At 46.4% G+C, this 26,443-nt stretch overlaps 1 protein-coding gene across 2 annotated transcripts in view; it reads left to right on the top strand.

Annotated features, from left to right (window-relative positions):
• Positions 1-23,883, top strand: part of Usp3 (ubiquitin specific peptidase 3) — a 79,130-nt gene extending 55,247 nt beyond the window's left edge. For both annotated transcript variants that reach the window (XM_069995208.1, XM_069995209.1), the window contains exons 9-15: positions 5,599-5,745; positions 8,946-9,052; positions 9,163-9,243; positions 20,454-20,572; positions 20,803-20,916; positions 21,010-21,077; positions 22,844-23,883. In XM_069995208.1, the coding sequence (XP_069851309.1) occupies positions 5,599-5,745; positions 8,946-9,052; positions 9,163-9,243; positions 20,454-20,572; positions 20,803-20,916; positions 21,010-21,077; positions 22,844-23,009 (802 nt within the window). In that variant the 3' untranslated portion in view covers positions 23,010-23,883. The remainder of the gene's footprint in view (positions 1-5,598; positions 5,746-8,945; positions 9,053-9,162; positions 9,244-20,453; positions 20,573-20,802; positions 20,917-21,009; positions 21,078-22,843) is intronic.
• Positions 23,884-26,443: the final 2,560 nt, after the last annotated feature.

Here is a 26,443-nt window from a genome sequence, read left to right as displayed (position 1 = left end):
TTCAGATATTAAAATCAGGCTTGGATGTCAATATATATATGCACACACACACATATATATATATAAATAAAATATTTGTCAGTTATGCAGCTTAAACTTACACCCTAGGCCCTGTCCTTGAGGTTTTTTTGCCCTATCAATTTGAGCCACAGCGCCACTTCAGTTTTTGAGTGGTAAAGTGGAGATAAGAGTCTTACTTGCCTTTCCTGCCTTGCCTGGCTTTGAACTTTAGTCCTCAGTTCTCAGCCCCCTGAGTAGCTAGAATTACAGGTATGAGCCACTGGTACCTGGCTTTATACAAGATTTCTAACATATAATCACTCTTGGCAGGGATTAGGGTTCTCTAGTAGGATAGTTTTTGTGTACTGAATGTCTACTGTGTGGCAGGCACTGAGTATTTTAAATCTGGTGCTAAGTCAAAAACCAGCAACAACAAAATACCAGCCATGCAAGAAATGTTGTCCCCATTAGAGGAGTCAAAGGTGAGAGAACAATTTGTTCACCGTTCCACGCCTAAACCACATGTTTGTAGTTAGTTCGTAATAGCCATGTTGGCAGTAATTGATTCCCAGGCCTTGAGCTGAGGCCTGCTACATCACTCTGTTCTCCTTGGCCCAAGGGTGGTCAAGGTCCTGCACTCCTGAATGTTTGGAAACATTATTATGCCTTCTACCTTAACTCTAAATCTTCTGCATCCTGCCCTTTCTAGTTTCCGTAGCCCAGCTTTGAGCAGCGTAGTTTTTAGATGCTTAAGTTACATCTTTTACTGTTCTTACCAATGAAAGGGGAAAAAAAAAACATTTAGAAAAGAAAACCAGGTTGAGGAATTTACATGGCACCTCTGGGGAGCGTTCAGACATACACCAGCTCTTAAATTTCCATAGCCACTGCTGAGAAGGTGCTTTTATATTCTTATCTGGGCTTTCTTCTAATTGTGCAGTAATTGAGATTCTTCCCCATTTTCATGTAATCAAAGGTGTTTGTTTTTTTTTCTTTGTTAAAGATCCAGATCTTGAGATTAAATCACAGGCACAGTTTTAGTGCAGTCACTGCTCAGCACCCAGGTATGAGGCTGGGAGGTGGGGCTTAACGATTAGGTATGCAGGTAAGATTCTTAGAACATGGCCATGTAGAGGCACAATGAGTCTGGAGTTGTATTTCTATTTATCAGTCCAAGTCAATTGTTTTTCTTTACATTTAAAGAGCCCATTTTTCCTTGATTAATGTCCAACAGAGTCTGGGGAACTTGATCCCCTGGCATGAAAATGAGGACTCTGAGTAGATGGAAGGTGTTCCTGCTTCTGTATACATGCTGTACTTCCGTGATTGTGGGACAAGGATACCCTTAATTATAGTATAGTAAATAGCTTTGTGTACAGAAGTGAAAGCTACTTTTCCCCCCACTCTAATCTAAGCCAGTTACTAACAAAATTTTCCAACAGACACGGTGTACTTAACAACTTATGGCTCATCCTGCACCTTTGTCTTCTCTTTGTCTTCTTAATTGGCTAATTAATTGTTTTGAACTCAAAGCTCAAGCCTTACACTTACTTGCTGGATGGGTGCTCTACCACTTGATTCACACTCTCCCAGCTCTTTGTGTTGGTTATTTTTGAGGTAGGCTCTCATTTTATGCCCAGGCCAGCTTGAACTTTACTAGCCACTGGGATGACAAAGTCATGTGCCATGCCTAGCTATTGGTTGACATAGGGTCTTGTGAATTTTTTTTTTTTTTGGCCTGGGCTGTCTGCAAATTGTGATTCCCCAATCTCTGCCTCTAACATAGCTAGGATTACAGTCTTAGGCCACCTTGCCTGTCTTAAAGTTTATTAATTTTTTTTTGTCGGTCCTGGGGCTTGAACTCAGGGCCTGGACACAGTCCCTGAGCTTAATGTGCATCTTTCTTTTTGGGTAAAGTTTAGTTTTTATATTATTATTATTATTACTACTATTACTACTACTACTACTATTATTATTAGCCAGTCCTAGGGCTTGAACTCAGAGCCTACACACTGTCCCTGAGCTGCTTTTGCTTAAGGCTAGTACTCTACCACTTGAGCCACAGCGCTACTTCCAGCTTTTTCTGCTTATATGATGCTGAGGAATCAAATCCAGGGCTTCATACTTGCTAGGCAAGCACTCTACCACTAAGTCACATTCCCAGCCCAAGTTTATTTTTTAAATAGGCAAAATACATATTGTTTGAACTTCATAAGATTCTTTAAAAAATACACATAAAATGCATTTTTTATTTTACCATTATTTCTATTTCCTAGATGCAATTGTAGTTACTAGTTTTCAGTAGTTATTCTTTCTTCAGTGATAGTTTGTGTATATATAAGAGCCCCTCACCAATGGTTATATGGCTTGTTTCTAATCTTTATTTCAGGCAGTCTGCTGTGAACAGTCTTAATATAAATGTAGGGATCTGGGCTGGGAAGATGGCTCAGTGGTAGAGCACTTGCCTTGCGTGCATGAGGCCTTGGGTTCGATTCCTCAGCATCACATAAGCAGAAAAAAAAAAGCTGGAAGTGGCGCTGTGGCTCAAGTGGTAAAGTGCTAGCCTTGAGTTGAAGAGCGGAGGGACAGCGCCCAGACCCAGAGTTCAGGCCCCATGACCGGACCAAAAAAAAAAAAAAGTAGGGATCTAAAAGAAAGGGTCTGGGTCAGAGTATATGGGCTTTTTGTAGCTTCACAACTCTTTTTTTTTTTTTTTTGTGGGTTGTGGGGCCTGAACTCTGGGCCTGGACGCTGTCCCTCAGGAGTTCAACTCAATGCTAGCACTCTACCACTTGAGCACAGCACCACTTCCGGCTTTTTCTGTTTATGTGGTGCTGAGGAATTGAACCTAGGGCTTCATGCATGCAAGACAAGCACTCTACCACTGAGCCACCTTCCTAGCCTTTCAAAACTCTTATTAGCCTTCATTCTCCCTCACTTTCTTGAGCATGGTATTACCCTGTCACATGGCATCTTTGCATGTTTTATGTGTCTGCCTGCTAATATGTGTCTTGCCATCCCTCTCTCTCTTTAGGGGGGAGAAGAGCTTGTTGTTTGGGATTGCACTCAGGGCCTTGTGCTTTGCAGGGCAAGCACCTCACCATACTTCGGCCACACACCTGTCTCCCCATCTCTATCTTTAGGATCCACCTGATGCTAAGATTCCAGAAAAACTTCTTAATGTATCACCTATATGCAATTTATAATTTCATGAGTAACTTGATTTATTTACCTTGACCTCCCTCAACAGAACTTTTAATTATCAGTTGTTTTTTTGTTGGTCATGGGGCTTGAACTCAGTGACTGGGCACTGTCCCTGAGATCTATCACTCAAGGCTAGCTCTCTACCACTTTGAACCACAGCTCCACTTCGGTTTTCTGGGGATTAATTGGAGATAAGAATCTCACAGACTTTTTTTGCCTAGGTTGGCTTTGAACCATGATCCTCAGATCTTAGCTTCCTGGGTAGCTAGGATTACAGGGGTGAGCCATCAGCACCCAGCTATAATCAGTTCTTATTATAATGTTTAAACATTTTTAGAAGAATAAATACTGAAACCTTATTCTTATTTACTAGTTATCCTTAAGACAATAAACACTTTATAGTCTTTGTAAGGACTTGTTCCATGCATGTAATACTTTCTTTTCCTTCTTTTCTTGCTGTGGTTTTTGTTTTTGTTTTCCATCATGGGGCTTGAACTCTGGGCCTGGGCACAGTCCCTGAACTCTTCAGCTCAAGGCAAGCACTCTATCATTTGAGCCACAGTGCCACTTCTGGTTTTCTAGTGGTTAATTGGAATTAAGTGTCTCATGGACTTTCCTTTCCAGACTGACTTTGAACCATGATTCTCAGATCCTGAGTAGCTAGGATTATAGGTGTGAGCCATCGCCAGCTTACATATTTACTCTTTATCAAATAGCTGGTTCTATGTAAATTAAAGAAAATATGCCTGTAATGTTTTATAGAATACTAGGAAAAATGTAGTATTTTGATAAAAGCTAACATACATATTAGGCAGATTTTTTTTTTAAGGGATGGGTAAGGGTTCACCCGATGAAAATGTAAACCACAATGTACTGGTTTTCATATAGTATATTTTAAGAAATGTGATAACATATAGTAGTATATATTTGAGAATGAATTTTTTTTTTTTTTTTTTTTCTGGTCGTGGGGCCTAAACTCTGCGCCTGGGTGCTGTCCCTCAGCTCTTTAGCTCAAGGCTAGCATTCTACCACTTGAGCCACAGAGCCACTTCTGGCTTTTTTCTTTTTCCTTATGTTGTGCTAAGTAAAGAATTGAACCCAGGGCTTCATGCATGCAAGGCAAGCACTCTACCACTGAGCCACCTTCCCAGCCCGAGAATGAAATTTTTTGTATGTTATAGAATTTCAAATAATACTGATCTTAACCATGGAATTATAAAAACAAGTGAATATTTCATAGAATATGTTTAATGTATAAAGTTCCTCCTTAAATACGTAAGTGAACTAACTTGGGATGTTTCCAGTATGAAGCAAGGGGATCTATGATTGGCAGAGAGTGTGTTTACAGAGGGTAATTGACTCAGAGACCTTTCCATCCATGCTGGCAAGATGTTGGCAGGAGTCTGTCCTCTTAGAGCCTTTTAAGAGAATTTCTTAATTTTTGCTTGATGTATTTTATTAGCCACTGGTCTGTATTAGCTTAACAATTCCATGAAGTTTCGTATCTTAATATGGTGTAAGAAGTAATATAAGAACATGTTGAACAATACATTTGTAACATGTTTAAAAGGGACCTCTTGGAACAGTGACTAAGGTGTAAGTACAGAAACATTAGTTATCTTTTACCTTAAAAAATTCTTCCTAGGGGGGCTGGGAAGTTGGCTCAGTGGTAGAGTGCTTGCCTTGCATGCATGAGGCCCTACGTTCAATTCCTCAGCACCACATAAGCAGAAAGAGCCAGAAGTGGCGCTGTGGCTCAAGTGGTAGAGCGCTAGTCTTGAGCTGAAGAGCTGAGGGACAGCGCCCAGGCCCAGAGTTCAGATCCCACAACCAACCAAAAAAAAAAAAATCTTCCTTTCTGCTATTCAAAAATGCGTATTTTTAATCTAAGGAGTTTAAAATTATAGTGCAGGTATGTATACACCTAGTTTTTTGAGTGAGGGCAAGTTGTGACATTTTAACATTTGAGTCTTTTCTAGCGAGGCCTAGAGGGAAGTGGGAAATGGAAGGTCCATTCAAGGAATGTGACTTCTAGTCTCATCTGCTACTCTCTAGCTGTGGAGATTGGAGAAATCACAGGCGTTTTGACCACTTATTTTTATTAGCGTGGGGCGGGGTGTTCATTGTGACATTTCCACACATGTATACAATGTATTCCAATCAAACCCCCTTCTATCCACACTCCTTCACCCCTAAAGTGGAGAAGCCATTGGAGGACATCATTACAAATCCAATTAGCTCTAAAATTCAAAATTATTTTTTCAAGAATTCTTTATTGAAATGCCATATAATGTGTGATATTAGTGGGGTGAGATGTCCTCATGGGCATAGGCCGCCTTTTCTGGAATGTTTGGCAGAGCCTCTGGGTCATCACATGCTTCTACTTGCTTCTAGGGGCTATCAGCAGCAAGACGCCCATGAGTTCATGCGCTACCTTTTGGACCACCTCCACCTGGAACTCCAGGGTGGCTTCAATGGTGTTTCCCGCTCAGCAATTCTACAGGAGAATTCTACTCTGTCTGCAAGTAACAAGTGCTGCATGTAAGGTTTCCTTTTGTCCTTTTTTGTAGAGTGCTTTGGGTTTCCTATAAATGTTTCTGTGTGTTAGGTTAATTCTAGCAGTGAAGAGGTTTGTGGGGGTTACCTGGACATTTGCTGGAACTTCTGTGCACTTGAAAAAGTTCAAGTGGTCTAGCATCCAGATCACAAGTACAGCGTAGTTGCGTCTTAATGTGGTCATCTTAAAACTTGAAAAAACAGTAGGCATGTCTTGGCATTTTCCTCAAAGTACATTGAATGTGTAGTTAATTTCTATATACAAAGTAAGTCTATACGTTCACTAAAAATGGGAGTTTTTTTGTTTTTTTGTTTTTTTTTTTTGGTGAATTGTGGGGCTTGAACTCAGCCTGGTCACTGTGCCTCAGCTCTTCAGCACAAGGCTAGCGCTCTACCACTTGAGCCACAGCACCACTTCTGGTTTTCTGGTGGTTTTATTGGAGATAAGAGTTGAATGGACTTTCCTGTCCCATGTGGCTTTGAACCTTGATCCTCAGTTCTCAGCCTCCTGAGTAGCTAGGATTACAGGTGTGAGCCACTGGCACCTGGCTGCTTAAAATATTTTGAATGAGTTTTCCAAAAGACTATAATGAACCTGAAAATTTATTGAATTTTAAGTTCTCAGCATTTTTATTCTCAGTAACAACCAAACAATCCTTTTGGGTTACTTTTCCGTGTAATAAATAGCACAAAATGTATTTTTAGAGCAGAATCTTCATTTTTCTGGGGAAGGAATGCTTTATTGATCTATATAGGAAGGGGATTTATAAGAAAAGATACTCCCCAAAGGAAAGAGTAATTTACATACATGTATGTCTGTCCCTCCAGTAGACTCCAGTATCAAAAGGGAAAGCCTTGCCTTGGTAAAATTCTTCCGGCTAGCACCATATAAAATACATAATTTTAAAGTTCTGTATTTTGTCATGGCATATGCTTATTCTTACAGTCGGAGTGAGCCAGGAGTTTTCTTAATTATTTTCTCTAATTTCTTGGGCACCCTATGGAATCAACATTGTATATAATGTTTACATGATATTCTTTAAGCACCTGTAAATGCTCATTAATGTAAAGAACTTCAAGTTCCATTTTTGAGTTAGGAATAGAAAGAAGAAATTATCCTCAAATATTAAAAACTGAGGTTTCCTTTTATTTGCTTCAGTGCATTGGAGTAAGCATTTAAAAACCTGAGTATGTTTGCTAAGTAAAACTAGAAGAGGTCCTATGCAGTCTGTGCTTACTCATGTTAGCACACCCAGACCTACCAAAGGTCAGGGAGATGACAAAAATAAATACCACAAGTATTGCTTTTAATTTTTTGCGCTCTACCACTTGAGTCACAGTGCTACTTCCAGCTTTTTTCTTTTTGCTCATGTGGTGCTGAGGAATCGAACCCAGGGCCTCGAGCTTGCAAGGCAAGCGCTCTACCACTGAGCCACCTTCCCAGCCCCAAGTATTGCTTTTAATATGTAGCTAATGTCTAGCACTAGCTGGGTGCGGTGGTTCACTTCACGTGGGAAACTGAGGCAGGACCAATCTAGACTACATAGTGAGACCCTGTCTCATAAACAAAACAATCACTAGTACTAATGTAAAGGATCCTAGTAGTATAAGAACTAAGTAATCAGTATTTACACACTGTTTGTATGTGCACAGGGAAGGAACAGCAAGCAGTTTTGAACTATTTATGAATCTTGTTTTGTGTTACAGTGCACTTAGATGGTTACACTGCTTTGCATTGTCCTGTTTACATGAAAGGGTTGGTTGAAGTCCTTTGTTTGCAGATGATTTTTTTCCCCCTGTGTGTTCTTATGGCTCAGTTATAAACCTAAAACCCGAAATGTCCGCTGTGTGTTATGGTTCCCCTCTGTTTGATAATTTTCTAGTCAGTCTGATAATAGTCTAGTCAGTATGTCTTTCAAATGAGTTTTAAAACAATAAACTTAGTCCATTTCTTTGGTCAGTAAAGGAAGGAAGCCCTTCCATAGAAAAGAAATCAAACTTTTCTAGTTGAAGAATTGCTTGGGTAGGTTTAATTTGGAGTGGGTTAGAAAGTACAGTTCAGTTCAAGAATAACTTATTGCAAATGTTAGAAAAGAGCATTTTCTATTAGTCCAAAGACTACTGTACAAGTTGATTGTATAGGGTGTTTTTTTTTTTTTTTCTTTCCTGGTTGTGGGGCTTGAGATTGTAGTACCATTAACCCCAGCAAGTGACTGAGGCCACCTTAGATTCATTACCATTATCTTGGTTCAGGTAAGAGCGCATTACATTATGAGAAGATGCTCAGGCAAGACCATCTGTGGGATCCTGAGCCAAGTTACTTATCCTCTGTGTCTTGGTTTCTGGGTCTGAAAAATGAGGATAGCAGTATCTGCCCTCTAGAGCTGTTGTGAGGATGACTGACCCAGTAAAGGAGCAGTGCTTAGAGTGGAGGCTGCATGCAGAAAGTACCTTTCAGCGCCCGCTGCTCTTGCTTGGTCCAGAGTCTGTGGTGTGCGCACACGGTGGCAGGCATGCCGTCCTTGGAAACAGTGAGGTATGTGACGTATTGTACAGACTCGGGGAATACAAAGCAAGAGGCAGATGTGGTCTGACCTGAGGCTAATACTGCCAGTGCTTTCTTCTTGCACGCTGCTCCTAGAACTAACTCATCCCACTTTCATGCCAGGCTCTCAGGTCAGTACTCTTCCTGTTTACACTGGCTGGAACGGAGGCTTGGAGAGGTTCTGTCACATTAGGACAGTTAGTTCTTAAGGTGGCATATTTTTATCTCCACAAGAAACTGGTATACAGTGGGAGGAGCTTTTTAAAAAGAAATATTCAGGCCCAGGACCTTCAATTGTGAAGTTATATCTCCAGCAATAACGACTAAATCTGTACTAATTTTTGTTTACATCCTCAGATTAAGAATGTTGTTCAGAGTCAAGTGTATGTGATGAGAGGTCATGCAGCAAACATCCAGTACATCCTAAAGTGGGGGTGAGGATCGAAGGAGAGGCCAGGGTTAATTACTTCTAGAGAAAGTGCATCAGGGGAAGGCCAGTGGTTAAATCATTTATTTAGTATATACCTATAGAGCTTTGAAGTTCTAATCTTGTAATTTAAAATATAAATGGTATACACAGGAAGTTTCCTATAGGAGCCTTTGCAAAAATTTAAGTTTTTCACTGAGATGTTTCCTCTAGAAACGGAGCATCGACCGTTGTCACAGCTATCTTCGGAGGCATCCTTCAGAATGAGGTCAACTGCCTCATATGCGGGACAGAGTCCAGGAAGTTCGATCCATTCCTAGGTAAGATGTACGGGCCTGTTTATGTCATTACACTTGAGAAAACAGAGTAGTGATTACTTTCTGCATGTAGTCACAGGCCCTTAACAGATATTTTCCTCTGTCCTTTTAAGATCTTTCATTAGATATTCCAAGCCAGTTCCGAAGTAAGCGTTCTAAGAATCAAGAAAATGGACCGGTTTGTTCATTACGAGGTAAAGATGTTTTAATGTTCTAGAAATTTCTTTAAAAATGGAATAGTATTGAGTTCTATTTGTGTTCTGTGCCTCTTGTCTTCAATGTATCTCTGTTGCAATTTTACTGCTCCCTAAAATTCTGTTGTGTCTGTTTACCACATGATGGTATTAGAAGATGCATAAACTATCTTTGTTTTCTTACTATTGGCTTTAAGATTGGCAGTATAAAAGAGAAAGTTTCTCACCAAGCCTGGGTGCAAGATCAGCCCAGGCAGAGACCTGGCCTGAAACCCCCATCTCAACCAGTAGCTGAGCACATGGGGTCAGGGGTATAAATAGGATGGGTCTAAGGCCTGTGTAAAAGGACTAGAGGCGTGGCTCAAGTTTTAAGTATGAGCCCTGAGTTTAAACCCTAGTGCTTTCAAAAAGTTTTCTGACCAGATGAAACAAAATTTGGTCTGAAAGATATCTTACTAGTACCTCTAGAAAGAAAACTCGGCAATTTTTTTTTTTTTTTTTTTTGGGGTCCGGTCATGGGGCCTGAACTCTGGGCCTGGGCGCTGTCCCTCAGCTCTTCAGCTCAAGGCTAGCGCTCTACCACTTGAGCCACTTCCGGCTTTTTTCTTTTTGCTTATGTGGTGCTGAGGAATCGAACCCAGGGCCTCAGGCATGCAAGGCAAGCACTCTACCACTGAGCCACCTTCCCAGCCCCTCAGCAAAATTTTTATAAATTACACTAGTTCTTCTTTTACAGGAATAATAGTTTGGGAAATCAGTTTATCTTATCTGTTATATCGCGTTTGAGGCCTGCTTTTTAATCACAAGACCATTAAAACTCACACTTACTTTGGGAGACCTTGAGCCAATTCTTTTCTTTAATGAGCATTAGCTACTTCAATCAAGGGGAAAGATCTAATTTAAAATTCATGGTGAGAGGACGCAGGATGGCACCTTGCATGTCTGCTGCTGAGAGAAAAGCCTGGCAGGGAAGGAAGAACTGCGTCTTGTGGAGAGTGATTTGGGGAGACTGGGAACCAGCAATCCTGGAGAGCAGAGTGGGGTTGCAGCGCTTCTGCCTGGGGCTGGAGAACGCCAGCAACCAACCCCGCCCTGCTAGACACCACCTTCCCTCAGCAGCCAGCACACTAGCACCCTCTCCCTGGGAACCTGAGATGGGTCCAGGCATAGCTCTAGTGCACACTCCAGCACTACCTGGCTCCCCCTGGGGGCCGCCTTGTGTAGAAAGCCCAAGCTTACCATTCCTCCCACACAGGTCTGGGGGAGGCCCCATCTGTGTCCTGAAGCTCCAGAATAGTGGCCCACGCCTGCCTCACAGGAGGTAGGGAAGGTTGTCTTATAAGGTCACAGCCTTAGGACTGTAACTGCTGATACAGAATCCCCTGGCATTGCCCAAACTCGTTGCTTAGAACTAGGGGAATGTCCCATAGCTCTGGGACTTGAGTGCCACCAGCACTTGCTTCACTATGACTGCCTCCATATCTTCAGATAAGCCACTCATGCTTGGCTTTCAGAACTGTGGACACCAGTGCTATAAGTCCAGATGTGACCTGTACATGCAGTGGGGGATCTGGAGAAGGGCTCTGTGGCCCACAGACTTGGGACCATGGCTACTGGTGTCTGATTTACTTGCCCTTGTTCTTTGAGACCTGGAGAAGGTACGATCGTTGTACCACAGCTCTACAAGACTGGCTGTGGTGCTGAAATTGCTCCACAAGACTTAGGTAGGGAAGGTCCCCTTTGAGTCCCATAACTCGGTCTGCCATTACCAGTGCCACAGCAAGCATCAACTGCGCACATCTTGTGGGACCTAGTGGAGGTCCCATCCCATCCTGTGGTTCAGGGACCAGAGCTGCTGGCTCACAGCCCTTGTGCCCTTGTGCCAGCCCTCTAGGAACTGGGCACACAGGCTGCAACATCCTACTGCAGCCTGAGGACATGCCCTCTGAATGCCACCTCCATGGACTGCTTCAGGTCTAGACTGGAGTCGAGGCACTGCTGACATTTGTCACCGAAAATTCACTCTACAACTGAACTCACCAAAGCCCGAGTGCTGATCCAAGCACCACGTTGGCCCCCTTCAAATCAAGAACCTCAGAGGGACCCCGAGTGATGAGGGACTCAGAGTGCTAGCTAGAAGAATCAGGGAAGTCCAAACCTCTCCTTGAGGACTGGGAGAATGTCCGGTTCCTGTGGTTTTGTGGGGTGCCAGCCCTCCCGCTAAAGCGTCCAGTCCTCTGTAGGAAAATTCCGCCTAGTGGTTCTGCTGTGACCCTCAGCTGACCCTCAGACTGCCTCAGCTGCCACCTCTCCACTGCATCCTGTGTGCATTCCACACACAAAGCGAGAGGAAGAAAGGGGCTGGCTGTCACACAGCCACACAGGTCCAGACACAGCCTGCTGTCACCAGCTGCCTTCCACGTGCTCTTCCTCCTGTGAGCTGCTCAGCTAAAAGAAATCCCACCTGGCTTCACCGCCCTGTGGCAAGCACAATGCCAGCAAATAGGGAGAAAAGCCCTAGCCAGTGCCCCGTGTCAGGTTCTGCCCTGGGTAGACATGCCCACAGAAGCAGCAGAGATGAAATACTTTTCTGTCCACACCTACGGGGTCCTCTGCATCTGGTGGACATGTCAACAAGTTCCCCCAGATCCTGTCCCCCACGAAGCACCGGGAGCTATGCTGTTGCCCATCAGAGGTCAGGTGCTCCAGGTGTTCACCACTACTGGAGGAGCCAGGAACAGAGATCCATTCTAGGAGCAGTAGCCTGAGGTAGTCTCCATCACCTACAGGGGCCATTCCTCCGATTTCAATAACCAGACAGGATGGGCCTCAATTTGCTACCTACGGTACAGCTGCCTGAATTGCTGGACTGTCCCCATTCTTGTCCATCCTGCAAAGACAGACCATACATATGTGCCTAAACTCACAAGTAACAGCCCAAGAAGGTACGCTGTTGTGTATCTGGAAATGGTCTCCATTTTGCATAATAAATTGCTACACAGCTTGAGGAAGGAGTTGCTAAGATGCCCATCACATAAAATGGTAGAGATAGCCAGTTTGGTCAATTGCGCAAATTTCAACAGAGGAATAAAAGAGACATGAAAAACCAAGGGAATATAGCACCTTACAAAATTGGTAATTCCCTAGTAAGAGATTCCTAAGATACCAAAGGAGATGAAATGCTGAATCAGATCCAAGAAACTACAGATATTTACATGAAATTAGGAAGAGAGTGTGGGATATAAATGAGAAATTCAGCAAAGACAGATTGTGAGAAAGAACCAGTCAAATCTAAGAACTGTCTTAAGTCAGGCTAAAAATACAGTTGAAGCCAGGCAAGGTGAATCACTTCTATAGTTCTAGGTACTTAGAGGCTGAGATTGGAGAATCATGGTTTTCTGCCAGCCCAGGCATAAAAGTTTGCAAGATTCCAGCTGGACACTAGTGGCTCACGCCTGTAATCCTAGCTACTCAGGAGGCTGAGATCTGAGGATCGAGGTTCAAAGCCAGCCTGGGCAGGAAAGTCTGTGAGACTCTTATCTCCAATAAATCACTAGAAAACTGGAAGTGGCACTGTGGCTCAAGTGGTAGAGCGCTAGCCTTGAGCTGAAGAGCTGAGGAACAGCGCCCAGGCCCAGAGTTCAAGCCCCACGACCGACACAAAACAAACAAAAGTTTGCAAGATTCCATCTCAGTGGCTGGACATGGTAGCACGTGCCTGTTCCCCCAGTACTGGGAGGCAAAAAACACACACCTTTCATCCACAGCAACATAGGGAAGCACAAAAAGAATGATTACAACCAAGGCTAGTCTGGGCATAAAGTGAGAGACGCTACCTTAAATGGAACCAAGGCAAAAAGGAGCTAAAAGTGTATAGCTGAAGGGTGGTAGAGTGCCTACCTAGCAAGTTTAGCCCTGAGTTCAATCTCCAGGACTGCCAAAAAAGAAAAAATATATTTAAAACAATGATACAGCTCAGTTTTAGAAAAGAACCACACCCCCAAATTAGAAGGAAAGAAATAATATAGATCAGAATAGAAACAAATCAAATAGTCTAAAGTCTTTAGACTTAACCTTTTAGACTTTAGAAGAATACAGAGCATCTGTGAAATGAGTTTGTCTGTTTTATCTTTTCAAATGATCAACCTTTAGCTAGACTTACTGAGATAGAACCTAACTAGAAATGACAGATATTGCAGCAGATGCTACAGAAATTCAAAGGATTCTTAGGGAGTATTTCGGGGAAACTGTGATAATAGACAAGAGAATCTAGATGAAAATGAAATATACTGCACACATTACCTACCAAAACAAACTCTTGGGGATATAAAAAGTGAATAAACCAATAGCAAGTAATAAGACTGAATCAGTGATAAAGTCTCCCAAAAAAGAGAAACTGAGCACTGGATAACATTGCTGCCAGATTTTACAGACCACTCCTGAGAAACCTTCTATACTAATTCTATGATGCCAGCATTGACTCCATTACCAAAACTAAAGTATCTTTTGTGAATGTATATACAAAATACACCACTTAACTATCAAGTTGGTTTCATTCCAGGACATGCTAGAATGGCTCAACTTACATGAACCATTAAGCGAAGCACATTATATAAATGAAGTAGAGTAGAAATCACATAATCTCATTAGAAGCATTTGATGAAATATTCATGATAAAAACTCCAAACAAATTAGGTACTCAAGGCTCAGCTCTCATTATATAGTCAAAGGCTATAAATGACTAACCTATAGCCAAATATCACACAGAATGGGGAAAACCCCCAAAGCATTTCTTCTAAGTTCAGGAATAAGGCAAGATGTCACTCTAACTGCTGGTATTCACTTAGTATTAGAGATTTAGCCAAAGCAATTAGGCAAGAGGGAAAAAAAAGGAACTCTAAGTAGGGAAGGTGTAGGAATCATTATCCCTCTGTGCAGATGACATGATTCTGTACATAGAAAACCCAGAGTTTACCAAAGCAGGATTAGGATCAGTGAATTCAGTAAAGTAGCAGGCTACAAAGTCAGTAAGCTTTTCTTTCTTTCTTTCTTTTTTTTTTTTTTTTTGCCAGTCCTGAGGCTTGAACTCTGAGCCTGGGCACTGTCTCTGAGCTTTAGCTCATGGCTAGCACTCTACCACTTGAGCCACAGTGCCATTTCTGGCTTTGTCTGTTTTATATGGTACTGAGGAATCAAGCCCAGGGTTTCATGCTTGCTAGGTAAGCACTCGACCACTAAGCCACATTCCCAGCCCCCAATAGCTTTTCTATACACCAATAATAAAATTGCTTAGAAAGCACTAATGAAAACAGGTCTGTGCACAGTAGTTACAAAACTTAATGTAACATGTAGGAATAAATTGAAGGGTGTGAAAGATCTCTATAATGAAAATTATGGAACACCGAAAAGAGAAGTTTCAGGTTCAAGACACACAAGGTGAAAAGACTTCCCATGTTCATGAACTAGAAGAACTAATGCTTCCTAAAGCAATCAAAAAGTTTAGCCCATCAAATACCAATGGCATTCTTCACAGAACTAAAAATAATCCTAAAATCCATATGAAAGCACAAAATATTCTACATAGCTAAGGCAATCTTGGGCCAAAATAGCAAAGCTGGAAACACCACAAGACCTGATTTTAAGACATTACTACACAGCCTTGGGAAAGCCCAGCATGGTATTGCCATAAAGACAGAATAATAAATCTAAATTACAAAATTCAGGGTGGATGTGGTGGTGCATACCAATACACTTGTAATTCTGGCTCCCTCCCAGCTGAGTCCAGGCCTCACACCAAAGCACAAATCCCTACCCTTAAAATGATCTGCTGTACAGTGCAGGAAAAAAAATCATCAGTGATGAGAGATCCTACACAATGGGAACTATTCATTTGGCAGATGATTAATATATAAGAACTGAAAAAAACCTACAATAACAAAACTAAGTAATCTGATTAAAAAACAGGCAAGCAGTCTGAATAGATAAGTCTTAAAAGCAGCAACACCAATATTAAGTAAATACATGAAAAGTAATCAATATCATTAACTATTAGAGAAAAGCAGATCAAAACTACAATGAGAAATGGGTGTCAGTGGTCCTGCCTATACTTAGCTACTTAGGAGGCTGAGATCTAAGGATCTCAGATCAGAGCCAGCCCAAGCAGGAATGTCTACCAGACTCTTATCTCCAATTAACCATAAAAAAGCCAGAAGTGACGGGCTGGGAAGGTGGCTCAGTGGTAGAGCGCTTGCCTTGCATGCCTGAGGCCCTGGGTTCGATTCCTCAGCACCACATAAGCAAAAAGAAAAAAGCCGGAAGTGGTGCTGTGGCTCAAGTGGTAGAGCGCTAGCCTTGAGCTAAAGAGCTGAGGGACAGCGCCCAGGCCCAGAGTTCAGGCCCCAGAACCAACAACAACACCACAAAAAGAATGAAACCTTAGCATTTGCAGGAAAATGGATGGAACCAGAGCACATCATATTAAGCGAAATAAGCCAGACACAGAAAGGTGCATGCTCACGTGGAGACTTTAAGAAAGAAAAAGTAATAACTTGACAGGAGAACAATGATGAGGGTCCGGAAAAGTCCTAAGGGAAGGGGGGCATCTGATTAGTATATGATATGTACATACATACAGCGATCTACTGACTCCATTGATTTGTAAAATGTGTTTTCATAAAACTATTCCCAGAAATTGAAATGGAACTCTGCCAAACCCCAAGGCCAGCCTTACACTGATACCAAAATCAGACAAAGATGCAGAAAACAAATTATGGGCCTATATTCCACATGAATATAGGCGCACAAATTCTCAACAGAAAAACAGACTGGGTTCTGCAGCACATCACAAAGGTCATACAGAGCTGGGCACTGGTGAGGCTCACCTGTAATCCTGGCTACTAAGGAGGATGAGATCTGAGGATCATGGTTCAAAGCCAGCCCAATCATTTCCAGTTATCCAGCAAAAGGCAAAAATGAAGCTATGGCTCAAGTGGTAGAGAGCCAGATTTGAGCAAAACAGCTCAGGGACAACACTCAGGTCCTGTGTTCAAGTCCCCAAGCTGGCATACACGCAAATAATAAACTTAGAAATGTGCAAGATTGTTGGGCATAATGGCACACGCTTGTGACCCCAGCATTTGGGAGCCAAGGCAAGAGGCTTTCAAGTTCAAAGCCATGCTGGACTACATTAGCAAGGGCCTATATCCCAAAAAGCCAAAAAGAGAGGGCTGAAGGTATGACTCAGGTAGCCCTCTAGCAATGTGGGAGGCCTCTAGGTCCAGTCCCAGTACTACATAAAAAAAAAGTAATAGAGCTTTATGAAAGGACAAGTCCGAGCCCGAGGAGGCGGCCATGGCTCTGTCTGTGGTGGCCTGTCTTCTCCCTGAAACGGGAGCAGGGTAGAGCAGCATGGGAGAGCGGCCTGCAGTACTGGATAGCAGCGTGAGAGAGAGGGAAAACTTGTGTATGTGAGTTTATTCTACCACCAAGAAAAAAGTACAAGCCAGGGGAAATGAGAAACCAGCCAATAAATGGTGTAAAAGTGATTAATATTAATGTGGGAAAACATCAATATTACCCCACTTTATATTTTCCTGAATTAGAGCTCTCAAGATATGAATGTGGAAAGTACCACAAAACACTGGGCAAGTGTCTCTGACATCAGCAGAGGATCCGAGTGTGTCAGCAAGGCCAGCACTCATTATGCAGCTAAATCCACTGCACAGCCATGACACACCATAGCATAGAGAAGACAAATGAGACAACTGTTTGTAACATCTGAAATAAAAGGTACTCTGCCCAAGTATATGAAACATTAAGAAAGTGCAACTTGCCCAAAAGAAAAAGTGCGCGCGCGCGCGCGCACACACACACACACACACACACACACACACGCACACACGCACACACGCACACACACCCCTCTCTCTGTTGGCAAGATAGGGTGGTGGGTTAGGATAAAGGCAGGAAATGCGGGCGCCGTGGGGGAGGGCTGTCAGCATGGTCCCAGGTAGTTCCCTAACTATTCATTTTACTTAACATTCGAAGCAGTTTTCTCTGTTCCTGCAGTCTGCCTCGCATTTGTCATCTTGAAGCAGAGCACTGGTAGGAGGTGATTCTAACCACGAGGATAGACTTTCCAGTGTTGTCACTGCTGCCCACGAAGCACTCACCACGCCAGCTGCGTGATATTAGACCCAAGACTTTCTAGAGAAGGTTGTTAGAGCTGGGGTTTCCAGGTCCACCTGTCTCAGGCTTCCTGGAGGCGGGAGGACGGGCGGGCACATCCTACCACACCAGCAGATTCTGTTGCCATGGAGTCTTGTGGACTTTTCTGTCCAGGCTAGCCTGGAACTCTCAGACTCATGATCTCAGCGTCCCAAGTAGGTAGGGTTACACGTGGGAGCTACTGGTACCCGGCTGGATTTCCCGAGCCACACTCCAGATCTCCCCGCCTCCTAAGTAGCTGGGATTACAGACATGAGCAGCTATACGCAGCTTTAACTTTTTTGGGACTCACTGAATAACTTTTTTTTTTTTTTTTAGATGTAAGACCATGCAGTTGCTAAACAGGCTTAATTTAAGTTTTTCCTTTCTGTTTTGGATGTCTTTTTTCCCCTCCTCATTGCTCTGGTTGAAACTAGTACTGTGTTGAACAGAAGTAGCAAATGTGGGTTCCTGGTCCTGCTTCTGATCTTTAGGGAAAAGTTTTCGGTCTTCCATCACCTAGTGTGATGTTCCCTGGGTTTTCACATACAGCTTTTATCACGTTCTGGTTTCGGTGCTCACGCTGATCTTGAGTACGGAAAACTCTGCTCTTTCTTCCTTGACAACACCATGGTCTGTCCATGATGCAAGCAGGGCTTGCTGCTGATGCAAGCTCACATGATGCTGGCTTCAGAGCTCTCCGGCACCCTAATGAGTGGTCTAAAGGGACTCAGCCTGCCTGGCCGGCTGCAGGCGTGCCCATGGGAGGCCCCCCGCACAGAGTTAGAGTTGTGTTCACAGCACATGCCTGCTGGACTCATGCGCTCTGTGTGCATGGCGTGGAGGAAAGGCGGGGATTGGGTAAGGCTTGAGAACTAAGTTGAGATGAGGGGAAATGAGGCAGAGGCTCCCGTGCTTATTAGGCCTTGGAGTCAGAGCAGAGCCATACTCAAGAACGCATGGTCCTGCTGGGCACTCACAGCCTGGAATCCTAGCTGCTTGGGAGGCTGAGCTCTGAGGTTTGAGGCTTGAAGCCAGCCCTCAATGCCTGTGAAATATTTATCTCCAAATAACCAAAAACGCTCAAGTGGAGCTGTGGCTCAAGTGGTAGAGCACAAGCCTGAGCAATAAGGCTCAGCTACGCCACCTAGGCCTGGAGTTCAAGCCCCAGGACCAACACCACCCACCCCCCCCCAAAAAAAAAAAAAAAAAGATTAGCCCTGAGTAATTTTGTTTTTTAAGTAGTTAGGATTGTAAAAAGGTTTGATCTAAATCTGACTTTTTATGCACTTGGGGCTTTGTTAAAAGCCTGTTGACAGCCTATCACCATGCACCAACATCAACTCAAAATGGATTAAAGACCTTAACATTAAACCTGAATCTCTGAAACTACTGCAGGACAGAGTAGGAGAGACACTTGAACTAATAGGCACAGGAAGGAACTTCCTGAACAGAGTCCCAGGGTCACAACAAGTTGGAGAGAGACTCGACAAATGGGACTACCTTAAAATAAAAAGCTTCTGCACAGATAAAGCTATTGCAACCAAGCTAGAAAGACAACCAACTAATTGGGAAAAAATATTTACCAGCAATATATCAGACAAGGGGTTAACATCCTGTATATACAGGGAACTCAAGAAACTAATCCCTCCCAAACCTAACAAACCAATTACTAAATGGGCAAGGGAACTAAAGAGGGACTTCTCAAATGAAGAAATAAAAATGGCAAAAAAAAAATAAAAATGGTGGTGAAGGAAATGCAAATAAAGACAACCCTGAGATACCACCATACCCCAGTCAGAATGTCCCACATCCACAAATCAGCCAACGACAAACGCTGGAGGGGATGTGGAGAACGAGGAACCCTATTACACTGCTGGTGGGAATGTACACTTATACAACCACTTTGGAAAGCAGTCTGGAGGGTCCTTAGAAAGCTAAAGATTGACCTCCCTTACGACCCAGTCATACAACTTCTAGGCATCTACCCTGAACAACAGGAACCAATATACAAGGACACGTGCACCTCCATGTTTATTGCAGCACTGTTCGCAATAGCTAGGATATGGAAACAACCTAGATGCCCCACCACAGATGAATGGATCCAAAAATTGTGGTATCTATACACAATGGAATATTATGCAGCCATTAGAAATGACAAAATAATGGCATTTGCAGGGAAATGGATGGAGCTAGAAGGAATCATGTTGAGCGAGGTAAGCCAAGAACGAAGAGACAAACAGGACATGGTCTCCCTGATAAATGGATGATAAATCCAAAATGTTAGGTGATATGACAAAACTAACAGGACTTAAGAAACAAAGAACTCCCACTCATCTGGTTGAACCACTACCAAATATCCCCATGCTGCTGATCACATATATGGTATATAACATGTGAGCACCGTTATATATTACAGACTGTGATAGACAATTTGCTCCAGGAAAGTTAGAATGAACTTGTGACTTTAAATGAGCATCATTATTCCACAATACTGTGAATTTCCGGAAATTATGGAATCACTTAATCACAATCAAAAAAAAAAAAAAAAAAAAAGAACCTCGGGGAAGGGAGGGAGGGAGGAGATGGTAGGGGGAAAACAATGGAGGGGGTAACAATGTTCAAGAGGAAGTGTACTCATTACCTCACTCATGTAACTGTAACCCTCTGTATAGTATCTTTACAATAAAAAAAAAAAAAGCCTGTTGAGAAGGTTGCTACCAAAACTTGATTTCACTAGGAATCCATTTTTATTAGCATTTCCACTAAATATCCCATTATTAACAGTAAAACCACCACCGTGTGCCAACCGGTCATCTCTGGGTGCCAGGGCTCACGCCAGGGGCTTTGTGGCTCGCATCTGCCGCAGCTCTCGGGCCGTGGCTTTCCCTGGCTTTCGTAAGGTCAGAGCCGAGACGGCCAGGCCCAGGCCCGCTGGCTGGCGCTGACTTCAGAAGTTGCTTCTACAAAGTGTCTTAATGCTGCAAAAATGAATTTGGTTTCAGATTGTCTTCGCAGTTTTACCGACTTAGAAGAACTTGATGAGACGGAGTTATATATGTGCCATAAATGCAAAAAGAAACAGAAGTCCACAAAAAAGTTTTGGATTCAGAAACTCCCCAGGGTAAGTGGCGAAGTGTAGTCACAATTCAGTGTCTGCGCGCGCACGCGTGCAGTTGGGGTGTGCCTGATTGAGGACTGTTGTAGTCGGAGCTTTACACAATTGTTCTCTATTCTCTGCTGAGGCCTTTGGGGGGGGGTGCACGGAAGGAGGCAAAGCTGAGCAGCATTCAGTACCCCGAGTGGAGACCGGGGTGCACCAGACCCTTCACCATCCTGTCCTTCCTCGCCCAGGTGCTGTGCTTACATTTGAAACGATTTCATTGGACAGCCTATTTAAGAAACAAAGTCGATACCTATGTAGAGTTCCCACTGAGGGGCCTAGACATGAAATGCTACTTGCTGGAGGTAAGTGATGACCTGCCTGGGCTCCTGCGGAGGGTCTGGTGGCCGGCTGAGCACCGCCGTCACTGACCATGCTCCCGACTCCTTGTCCCACAGCCTGAGAACAGCGGCCCGGACAGCTGCCTGTACGACCTGGCCGCCGTGGTGGTGCATCACGGCTCTGGGTGAGTGAGATGCGGTGCTGCTTCCCCAGCTTGGCTGCCAGCATCTTCTGGTTGGGGAGGACCTGGCAGCCAGCACAAGACTAGCAGTGTGGGCTGGAGGGCACCCGGGAGATGCAGGCATCCATGGAAGGCAGGCACAGACCAGGAAAACGGACAGCTTTAGGAGCCTACTCTGTTTCCCCCCATCTTCTGGGTTGTCTTTATTCCAGTTCCTTCTTTTGTCAGGGCTCATGTTTGTTTTGTTCACTTGCTTGGCTTGGCACTCTACCCCTTGCGCCATGCCTCCTGCCCTGCCTTTTGTGGGTTATTTTGGAGATGGAACCTCATGGGTTTTTCTGCCTGAGTAGCTAGGATTATAGGGGTGAGCCATCAGTGCTGGGCTAAAATTGGATAACATTTGAAAAAATTTTGTTAAGCTTTAGGCTTAGAATTTTTGTTATTATAAAGGTGATATGCATGCCGGGCGCTGGTGGCTCACGCCTGTAATCCTAGCTACTCAGGAGGCTGAGATCTGAGGATCACTGTTCAAAGCCAGCCCGGGCAAGAAAGACCGTGAGACTCCTATCTCCAATAAACCACCAGAAAACCGGAAGTGGCGCTGTAGCTCAAGCGGTAGAGCGCTCGCCTTGAGCTGAAGAGCTGAGGGACAGCGCCCAGGCCCAGAGTTCAAGCCCCACGGCCGACAAAAAAAAAAAAAAAAAAAAAAAAGGTGATATGCAGAGGTGAACTGTACTTATTACTATTATTTTTAACTGTCAAACCTGAACTATCATACTTGGGCAGAACTACTACCCAGGATAAAAATATTTGCACCTGTGGATAAAAATATTTTACAACTGTGTAGATTGGTTCCACTGACTTGACTTTTGGGTCAGTGTTACAAATGATGAATCTGGTTGGAGTCTGATTGCGTCTTCTTAAGCGTCCTAGTTTTTTCCTCAGCATTGAAGGAATATCGGGTGTATCCCTGAGCAGTAGTTGGCAGAGACACTCAGAATGTTTTTTTTTTTTTTTTTTTTTTGGGGGGGGGGGGTCCAGTCATGGGGCCTGAACTCTGGGCCTGGGCGCTGTCCCTCAGCTCTTCAGCTCAAGGCTAGCGCTCTACCACTTGAGCCACAGCGCCACTTCTGGCTTTTTTCTTTTTGCTTATGTGGTGCTGAGGAATCGAACCCAGGGCCTCATGCATGCAAGGCTGAGCCACCTTCCCAGCCCCGCTCAGAATGTTCTCACGTTCAGTCTGACCGTTCTCTGTTGTGGTCTTGTGTCCGCGGGCCCTCTGACGTGGAGGGCTGGCCTTGGGCATCGGTGGCCAGGCCGGGCCTGCTGACACGCAGTCTGCCACTCAGCGTTCCATAAGCCTTGACCTGTTCTTGTTGGCTGCGAGTTCTACAGCTCTTTAGTTCTTCCGTTCGTCTAGTGTCATCTGCTTTATTTCTAGTCAGGTGACGGGGCAGTCTTTCCCATTTCCATGGTCAGGTCCTTGTCTTTTCCATTGGCTTGCTGAAGGAGTCCCACAAAACCATTCGGTAAGTGCTGGACAGACACCTGTGCCGCCTGTGGCTTAGACTTTCTATGGTCCTCAAATGATGTTATAAATATTTAGATGGCCCTTGGCCACTCCTGGTGGAGGAAAGTAGACACACGAGCTCAGTTAGCCAGTTCAAAGCAAGGCGTCTAGGATTTATCTGATGGCAGTACTGTTAAAATGGGTTCCATCCATAGCAAGTCCTCATGTGACTCCTTCAATCTGTGGCCTTGCCTTCCAGGGTCGGCTCTGGCCATTACACAGCCTACGCCACGCACGAAGGCCGCTGGTTCCACTTCAATGACAGTACTGTAACGCTGACGGACGAGGAGACTGTGCTGAAGGCCAAGGCCTACATCCTTTTCTACGTGGAGCGCCAGGCCAGAGCAGGATCAGACAAACTTTAACACTGCCTCTAAATTCACCGCCTGCCTCCCGCCCCGGACAAACATTTCCAGCTCCCATAAATACTTGATCCAGAATTTAACTTCATTATGCACTTTTCGATTTTCCTGTTTCGGGTTTAGTTCTGTCAGTTGTAGTGACTTACTGAATATGGGCACCAACTCACGGTGGTTGTTCTACCAGAAAACCTCAGCAGACATTTCCATTTGCTGCTTTACTTTAATAATTCAGTTTTTATACGTAGCTTCCAGAACTTAGTTCTGTTTGACTTTTTTATATTAATGACTTTTTGGTTCTCACTCTGAGGCACATGTACAGCGATGCTTTTGAGTCCTGCGTGCTGAAAGCAGCCGTGCCTGAGGGGAGGCGGGGCCGCCGGGGCCAGGCCCACCTGCCAGCGGGGCGCACCGACCTCGAGACCCCCCCACTCCCCCCACACACACACTGGCACCAGCACACAGCTCCTCCGCCCGGGGGGCTTTGCAGTGTCCGGAGTGGCCATTTTCTTGGGGAGAGGCGGCGAGAGTTCAAGGAAAGGCCGCTTGCTCCCCGCTAGCTGAGGACTCGCCCCTTGTTGGAACCTCCGCCGGGGGTCTGCCGACTCCCCGGCCCGGCCTGAGGGCACAGCGGGGTGCGTTTCTGTTGAACTCAGCTGCCTCGGTTTCCAAATTGTTCCGAGAGATAGGCGCGTGCGTCGCTGCCACGGCTCACCTTGAAACGTGGCCCGAGGCTCAGTGAGCGGCGCAGCCCGGGGAGCGCGCGCGGGCGCGGGCGGGCTCTCCTGCCGTCCCGGCCCCCGGCTCTGCATCGTGTGTGTCAGGCCAGCCAGGCAGACTGGGTACATATTTTTTTTTTCTATTAAAAAATTGAAACCTCTTTGAAGTGTGTACATTCAAAGACAAGTTGGTCAGTGTCCCGCGGCCCCGCGGCCCCCTCCGGCCCTGCTGCCGCGCTGCCGGCCCGGGTTTGCGCGGGGCCTGGGGGAGCAGTCCTGTGGCGGCGGGCGCTGGCGGGCCGCCGGCTCTGCGCCTGCGCACACCCGCGAGGCGCCTCCGCCCGGCGCGCCTCTGTCCCGGGTCTCTCTGGACGGCGTCCTGCGGCCCGCGCCCCGCGCCGGGGGCCGGGTGAACCCCTCGCCGGGGAGGTGCCTGTTCTCATCTCCTCTTCTGATTGTGGTGGCGGCTTTTTACTGATTTTTTCCTTAAGCATCGTCGTTCTGCGGATTCCGAAGGCCCCGCCGGGACCCGTGCCTGCCTGCGCCCGGAGCCCGCGCGTCCGGCCTGGCCACCCCCGTCCGGAGCTCATCTTCGGGGCTCTCCCCCGCGCCTCGGGCCACGCGCCTCCACGCACGCGGGACAGTAAACCCCAAGTCCTCCCGCGGCCGAGGGGGGTGGAAACACGAATCTCTCCATGGTGGAGAAACCTTTGCTCATCCACTGTGTTCTACTCAGTGTCTAGTGATGACAGACGTAGGCAGGCAGCGGCGGGCGGGCCGGGGCGGCGCGGCCCTGGGGCTGGGACGCGTTTATGTTCACGCAGCGTTGGTTTAGGGTCCCGGGGTCTATGCAGATCCTGCTACGCACGCAGCTTCCGCCCGCAGCCTGGCGAGCCGGGCGGGGCTCTGTGCCCGCGGCCAGGGCTCCGGGGGTCCCCGGCCTGCGGCCCCCGTACCCCACGGCAGGCGCCGCCTCCCCGCCGTGTGTGTGGGGGGGTGGTGGAAGGTGGTGAGATCTTTGCCACAAGTACCTAGTGTACTGCCCCGAGCGAGCGTGGTTGCATGGTGCAGGGCCCGATGCGTCCCCGCCCCGCCTCCCACTCACCTGACTGCTCTGTGGAAAGTGTCATTAAAGATCTCTTTCCTTTACTGGGACTTGGGAAGTTCTTTCGGCGCCCCTGGCTCTGGGCCGGGCTGCAGCAGCAGCAGCCAGGCGCCGTGCTGACGTGGGGCCTGCTGCGGTTCTGGGCAGGGGTGGGGTGGTCACTGAGCCCTGCGCCCCCAGCCCCAGGGGCCTGGGGAAGCCGCCTAAAAACACCACCTGCCCACCTCCTGGCCCAGGTTCTCAACAGCCACCGGCCTGGGGCAGCAAAGGAGCCAGATTCCACCCAGGCCGGGCCCAGCTGCGGCGGTGGGGCTGCAGGAGTGCGGCCTGGGGTCCTCCCAGCGTCCTCGTAGGAAATCCGAAAGAGCCACCCGCTTCCAGGGGTGAGCCGCACTTGAGCTGTGGGGTGTGTGGGGGGATGGAAACGCAGGGGCGCTCTAGAAGCCACCCGTGCTGCTGCAGCCTGAGCTCCCGGGCCGCACGGCTGGAGGAAGCTGGTTGCCCTTCATGGAGAAAGGAGTCCTCGCAGTTGTGGAGTTGGTGTGTTTCTGACGGTGCCCGGGCAGGCTGGGGGCGCAGGTGGCACTGGGGAGAGGATGCTGATCACACAGGACGGCCTACCCCAGCGTGGCTTCTACCAGCAGGTCCAGCAGGGCAGGCTTGCCTCATCCGGGTCTCTCCACACAGCAGGAAACCGGCCTTCCAGTTCTGGTTGGATGAGCATGCACAGAGGTGACCACAGTGTCCCTGGGTGGGCAGAACGTGGCCTCCACTGCAGCAGGGCTTTAGGTCTGCACACGAGCTCTCTGGTGGTTGTGGGAGTTGGAAGCATGGCGTGGGTGAGGCCGTGGGGCTTCAGGGAAGGAGAACTTGGTAGGTGCACATCCTCCCCAGCCCGTGTCTTGTTTTTTGGGGGGAGGAGATTGGGGGGGGAGCACCTAGGAAAGGGGATTCTGTGGCCAACACAGACCAATGTTTAACACGGTTCCCTGCAGTGCTGTGCTGAGCTGCCTCCACCGCGTGCCATCTTGGGAAGCGGAAGTTAGAAGTAGAAGGATATAGAATGAAAACAAAGTTGAAGGCAAAGCCAGCTTCGGGAGGAGGTGCGCGTGTGATCACCTCCGCAGACACGCGTGCTTTGGGAAGAAAAGGTGCTTCCGTCCATTTGGGAGGCTGAGGAAATCCCTTTGCCCCGGCGAGGATCAGGATGTGAGGCCTCGGCCTCACAGGGGGAGGCCATGAACACTACGTTCCCCGAAGCAAATGTAACAAGGGGCTGCCCTGCAGCTGCTGCCCTGGGCTGTGCACACACAGGCCACTTATAGCAAGGGAGGAGGCGAGCCCCACAGTGACCCCCCCAAAGACTCTCAGCTGACACCCACCATCAGTGCACAGGTGGGGCGGTGCGGCCAGCCCTCCCCAACGAGAATGCCCAGGAAAAGCCGAAGCAGCACCCTGCGTGGCACCAGCCCTCAGGAGAATCCCTTTTAAGGACACGCAAGAAGTTCAGGCCGCGCCCCTGCCAGCCCCAGAGCGCCGCACGCACGTATGTCTGCACCCTGGCTTTCTCTCCCCCCCCCCCCAATTCCCCCTTCAGAGCTGCAGCACCAGTTGTT

This window comes from Dipodomys merriami, unplaced genomic scaffold, assembly GCF_024711535.1.
Source record: "Dipodomys merriami isolate MVZ:Mamm:240054 unplaced genomic scaffold, mDipMer1.0.p SCAF_48, whole genome shotgun sequence".
Classification (NCBI taxonomy): Eukaryota; Metazoa; Chordata; class Mammalia; order Rodentia; family Heteromyidae; genus Dipodomys; species Dipodomys merriami.
Note: the sequence above shows the minus strand (reverse complement) of the source record. Positions and strands in the feature narration are given on the sequence as shown.